General features: G+C 40.5%; 1 protein-coding gene and 1 pseudogene across 1 annotated transcript; both read left to right on the forward strand.

Moving 5' to 3' along the window:
* The first annotated feature begins 459 nt into the window (after positions 1 to 459).
* Positions 460 to 1,439, forward strand: LOC143597415 (uncharacterized). The gene is made up of 2 exons (XM_077075926.1): positions 460 to 1,181; positions 1,308 to 1,439. Exons 1-2 carry the CDS (start codon positions 530 to 532, stop codon positions 1,316 to 1,318), a joined length of 663 nt encoding a protein of 220 aa, XP_076932041.1. The 5' UTR covers positions 460 to 529; the 3' UTR covers positions 1,319 to 1,439.
* A 2,818-nt stretch (positions 1,440 to 4,257) lies between these two features.
* Positions 4,258 to 6,315, forward strand: LOC143597723 (pentatricopeptide repeat-containing protein At5g19020, mitochondrial pseudogene; annotated as a pseudogene).
* Positions 6,316 to 6,418: the final 103 nt, after the last annotated feature.

Raw genomic sequence — 6,418 nt, forward strand, 5'->3', positions numbered from 1 at the left:
TGATAAATATCAACCTTCATATAAGAAACAACCGTTAACAACACCAAATACCGAGGATCCATGATCCTGACATAGCTCTGGAACTCTTCAGAAGGATAATTGATCCAGACACGTCTTCAAGAATAACATATCCTCAGTACTCAATTATTTGCGACAGAACAAGAAGTCCTATAAATCCGCCATTATCCCCACTAAATGTGTTACAGCCATTTGACCACGTGCCATATCTTCTTGACTGCAAGTTAGTGGATAGACTAAGTCTTCTAACCGTTATACCTGCTAAATATAAGACTACACATGAGAACAGCCGTTAATTAGTAATAAATACTGAAGATCCTTGATCCTGATACGATCTGGAATACATGCTAAGGATAACTGATCCAGACATATGTCAGGATAACGTATCCACAGTGTCAAATTTTCGTGCCCTAACACAAACGACTCAAAGCGACGAGTCTGTGATCTTGAAATAAAGCAAGAGATCAAACGGCTCCGCCAACGAGTCGGAGATCTTGAGTTACAACGGGAGATGCGGGTTAAGGATACTGAATCGGGAACTGTCGTCTGGGACGATGTGAACGAGGAAGAGGAGCATCCTTTCCACCATCCCGACCCTCGGTTCGACGAACCGATCTATGAACATGAATATGGCCAGGAGTTCTTGCCAAACGAAGAACCCCAATTCGATGAAGACGGGTTTAGCCCAGATGAAGAAGAGTGCTTGTTGGTGCGTATGGCTCTGATTGGTAATACCGTTCAAGAGGCCAAGCAAAATGAAGATGGTGAGGATTGCATGTATTCCGAAAGAAACGTAAGTGTTGATGATGATGAAGTGGCTTTCAAAAGTTTGCTTGCTAAAGATGGTGGTGTTTCTATGCTGGGAATTGGTATTCCGATGGCCATGATTGGCGGTCCATCTTTGTCACAAAAAGATTCGATGGGTTTGTTTATTGACCCAAGATTGTCGGTTTTTCAAATTAATGGTGATTGGCATAATCAACCGATAAATGGGGAGTTTGAAAAGGAAATAAATATTCAAAAGAAGGTAAATATTTTGGTATGTGATAAGGTTATTTGCATGCATGACCATGGTACGCATGTGACGGCTATGTGTTTTGAAAATGGAATTGAAGCTCACGGGAAGTATACTTTTCAACAAAGTTCATATTCTATTGCCAGAGGTGGGCCTCCCAATAATATTAATGACATGGGGCTGGTAAATAAACTTCATGAATTAGATATTATTAGTTGGCCAACAATCGTTAACGGGTCACAATTTAACACTCCTTTCGACCCAGGTGGTATAGGTTCAGAGTGAGACGAGACAACCCGTGAAGTTAACATGTCTAGGCGGGTTATGATGGTGATAAACAAGAATCGGGTAGATGTTCCATTCGACCGAGGTGGCTTTGGTCAAGAGACAAAACTCGAGGACGAGTTTTTTTCAAGAGCGGGGGTATGATGCAGGAGCATCCGGCCCCTTAAGTTGGCCCGGCCCAACTGTTTATTTTATTTATAAATATGGTTGTTAGGTCTTTTGTTTAGTTAGTTGTTTATGTTTAATAAAAGTTAATTGTAAGCGTGAAGCTAGTCCCCGAATATTTCGATTCGGGTTATTTTGATTATGATCAATTTTTTTTGAACCATTCGAGTAAAACCGTGGAATCGGCATCAAACTCTTTAATTTGTGTTGAGTGTTTTTTTCACTTAATTCGCCCTGCTTGCGGTGCGCGCATATAATGTATATATGTGTGAACCCTCGGGTGGGCAAAAGTAAAATTGCACTAATTTTGACGTTATTTTACTAATCTCGTGAAAATAACGTTAAAAGTGGCGGAAGGTTAATCAGGCATCATGTGGTGGCGTTGATAGCCGAAAGACAAGGGCACATGCACCGATCAGCCGGTGTCCCGATGATTGAGTGCTATGTGCCTTATGTCCAAGGCTTGATGCAAAACTACTATCGAGCCGGGGGTCTCACCGGAAGCAGCCTCTCTATCCCTATGGGATAGAGGTAAGGCTGTCTACATCTTACCCTCCTCGGACCCTACCATAGCATTGCTATTGGTGGGATATACTGAGTACGATGATGATGATGATGTTTTTTTCACTTAATGTTTTTATACTACAAAAATATTGATCGTGACATTTTTGCAGTGTAAAAATCAATAAACATAGATAAGGATAAAAGATAGTCATTATGTTCATCAAAATTAAAGGGATGTGATCCTCATATACCACCCTCACATGTCTATACGGCTCGTATAGGCTAATACGGCCGTATAGGGTACGAATGACTGACAACTGGACAAAAAAAAAAAGCTTTTTGCAGCCTATACGACCGTATAGGCCTATACGAGCCGTATAGGCATTAAATGTCTCGTATTGCTCTCTGGCAAGCCATAAAACCTATACGGTCGTATAGGGATATACGACTGTATAGAAAACATTTGCAGAAACATTCAGACTGCCTTAATCGCTGCCGGAAAACGACTATACGAGCCATATAGTGCTATACGACCTCGTATAGACAGATTTTCAGTTCTCTAAGCTTAATGTATGTGAACAAAATGTTAGAAAAACCTCAATTTTTTATTATATGTAAGCTACAAATATGCCTAGAATATTAAAAAAACCTCAAATTTTGTTTAGAAAAATTAATAATAAACAAGCTGGGTTAACCAACCACAAACAGTCGTGAGCTTTTGATGAGTTAAGTTTGAGCTCAACATTTAAGCCCTTTAAGATAAACGAGCCAGATACGACCTGTATAAATCACATATTTTAGATATATGGTCATCATTTAAAAAAAGTGCCTATACGACCCCGTATAGGGCTATACGAGGCACTACAAACGATGGCCGACGACATCAGACACAAACTGGCACGATCCATGTGCTATACGACCGTATAACCCCGTATAGGCCTATACGACCCGTATAGGGCTATACGAGGCACTACAAACGATGGCCGACGACATCAGACACAAACTGGCACGATCCAGGTGCTATACGACCGTATAACTCTATACGAGCCGTATAGGAAAAAAATGGTGTGGAAGAATCATTGGTGGTGTGAGAGGATCCCTTGCCAAATTAAATACCCTTGGTTTCGTCCTGAAATCCTCAAGATCCCTTCACCAAAGATATCAAAAGTTTTTCCAACATAATTAGAAACGGTCAAGGCTTTGACCTGAAAGCTTCAGGATCCTTCCACCTTGACCATCCGTCGTTTAAATCTAAAGTTAAAATTGTTCAAACATCACCATAAAAATAGAAAAGTAAATTGTTTTATTACAACCAAACTTAACATTTCACAACTTATTACACTTTTGCACATTTAAATTTCTTATTATATGCTTTTAACCATATTGAGATTTTAGTTTTTGACCAATCTCAATTAACTAAGTCATGACATTTATATAACCTATTTTTCAAAATAATCTATACATTTCGGATATGTCTTTCTAAATAATTAAGGGTTTGATAATAGTTCGAATTTTGATCAAAAACACATCTTTACATGAAAACTATTATGATATCTTGTATCCTATAGGATTTATAAACCTATTTCACAAATATGTCAAACATTTGATTCTTGAAAATTCATGTTACAAACTATTTTCAAACAAACCAACAAAATGTCAGAAAATGTTTTTCAATCCAAATATATAAGGAGCTGCAGCTTTCAGGTTACTTCAACATACCCTATTCTTTCTAAGATCTTCACGGGCGACTTGGAACAAAGGAAAGAAAAATGTTGTCTTAAAACAAGACAAAGTGGAAGCCAGCTTAAGGATTATGCAATAGGGACCTCATTACGCAATATTCCCTCAACAAATACCGATTTGAAATTTTAACAGCTGTAAATCGTGATAACAGCTGTCAAATTTTGGGGACAATTTTTGTGACTCAGGATCCCTAATCTCGCTGGGATCCCTGATTTCGATTTTTTCCTGGATCCTAAGTACTAACAGTTTATTTTGATCTTGGTTTTGACTTATTCTTGTAGGCGACCATTGGTGACTTAATTATATATACAAATAGTGTAATTATGCAAGTACATCGTCATAACACTATAATTACATTATGTTGTATATATAATTATAAAAATAATAAAAACATCTAAATTAATCATTTAATATATCTTAAATTTGGTGTTTTTTAAACGATGAATTATGAACCCCTTTTTCTTTCACCTAGCATCCTTGGATTCGTTGAAATCACATACTTGCTACACATAACTAAAACCCATCTAATGAAACTCACCTTCAAAACCCTCAAACAATTACCAAAACACCACTCATCTTCACCTCCAAATCAACCCACCAGTTACGAACAAATCCTCATACAGTCACTGAAATCCTCACATACCCACCACACACCACTCCTCTACACCCAACACCTCAAAACCAACCATCACTCCAACACCTTCATCAGCCTCTACACCAAATTCGCCGCCTTTCAAGACGCCGAGTCAATGTTCGTATCCCGGTATCGAACCGACCGGGTTACTTGCAACATTATGCTATCTGGGTATGTCAAATTCGGTCGATTGGATCATGCCCGCCAACTGTTCGATCAAATGCCGGAGAAAAATAGCGTCTCGTACACAACTTTGATCGCGGGTTTGGCCCGAAACGGGTGTTGGGAGGAGTCGATCAGTGTTTTTAAGCGGATGGGGTTGTCGGGTTTGCCTCCGAATGAGGTTACGTTGGCGAGTGTCATCTCGTGTTATGCACGTCTTTCGGGTGGGAGAAACGGGTTAATGGTGCACGCGTTGGTGGTTAAATACGGGTTTGACGGGTTTATTCTAGTGGCGACGAATTTGGTTCATGTGTATTGCGCGTGTTCGTGTTTGGATTACGCAAGGGTTTTGTTTGATGGGATGGTAGACCGGAATGTGGTTACGTGGAATGTGATGTTGAATGGGTACTCGAAGGCGAGATTGGTTGGGTTTGCGCGTGAGCTGTTTGATGAAATGCCTGAACGAGACGTGGTTTCGTGGGGTACGATTGTTGAGTGCGTTTTGCACGTTGAAGGTTTGAGGTCGGGTTTGATGTTGTATAAAGAGATGGTAAAGAGCGGGATTTATCCGAATGATGTTATGGTGGTGGATATAATCTCGATATGTGGTCAGCTAACCACGTTTGCGGAAGGTCAACAGTTTCATTGTGTAAGTGTGAAATTAGGGTTTGACCGTTACGACTTTGTTCAATCGATGATTATTCATTTTTATTCGGTTTGCAATAATATCGAGCTCGCGAAAATTCAATTCGAAACCGGCTGCAAAAACCATCTGCCGTCGTGGAACGCGTTAATATATGGCCTAGTAAGAAACGGGCTGATTGATTCGGCCCGAGAATTATTCGACAAAATCCCATATAAAGACGTTTTTTCATGGAGCTCAATGATATCGGGATACTCACAAACGGGCCAGCCCGATAAGGCCCTACAACTATTCCACGAAATGCTCGTTAACGGGATTAAACCGAACGAGGTTACCATGGTTAGCATGCTCTCATCGGTTGCTAGTTCGGGCTTGTTAGAACTAGGAAAACGAGCCCACGAGTTTATAATCCATAACTCGATTCCCATTAACGATAACTTAAACGCAGCCATTATCGACATGTACGCGAAATGCGGGAGTATCGAAACCGCGTTACGCGTGTTTCACCAAGTCAAACGCGACCTGGTAACCGTGTCACCGTGGAACGCGATCATATGCGGTTTAGCGATGCATGGTCACGCGAACACGTCTCTAGAAATCTTTTCCGAGTTGTTGGCACGCGGTATCGAGATTAACTCGATAACATTTATTGGAGTTTTAACCGCGTGTTGTCACGCGGGTTTGGTAGAAGAAGGTGAAAAACATTTTAAAAGTATGAGAAATGTGTATAACATTGAACCTAATATTAAACACTATGGTTGTATGGTGGATCTTTTGGGTCGGGCTGGGCGGTTAAAGGAAGCGTGGGAAATGATAACGAGCATGCCGATGAAGGCGGATGTGGTGATATGGGGCACGTTGTTGGCGGCTGCTAGAAGCTATGGTGATGTTGAGATTGGAGAAAAGGCTGCTGAATGTTTGAGGAATGTTGAACCGTTACACGGGCCGAGTCGAGTCTTGCTTTCGAATCTGTATGCGGATGTGGGGCGGTTGGATGATGCAGCGGGTGTGAGTCGGGAAATGCAGACCCGGAAGCTGACCCGGGAGTTTGGTTATAGTGGTGTAATATGAAACACTAATGTGATTTTTTTATTGTTTGATTCTGGTTTATAAAATCTGATCTTTGTAATAATGCTGATGTTGTGCAGAATGACCCTTAACTTATCTTCCTTTCATGTTAGATTACTAGCAAAGTAATATAACCTTTCATACCAATTACCCGACTCGTCTGTTTGACCCGTTAGAGAAA

The sequence above is a fragment of the Bidens hawaiensis genome, unplaced genomic scaffold (assembly GCF_021521415.1).
Source record: "Bidens hawaiensis isolate Kalapana, Puna unplaced genomic scaffold, B.hawaiensis_p1.1 tig00001792_1, whole genome shotgun sequence".
NCBI lineage: Eukaryota > Viridiplantae > Streptophyta > Magnoliopsida > Asterales > Asteraceae > Bidens > Bidens hawaiensis.

Excerpts from the sequence above, each read along its gene's own strand:
- LOC143597415 (XM_077075926.1), top strand. The coding sequence starts at position 530 with ATGCGGGTTAAGGATACTGAATCGGGAACTGTCGTCTGGGACGATGTG.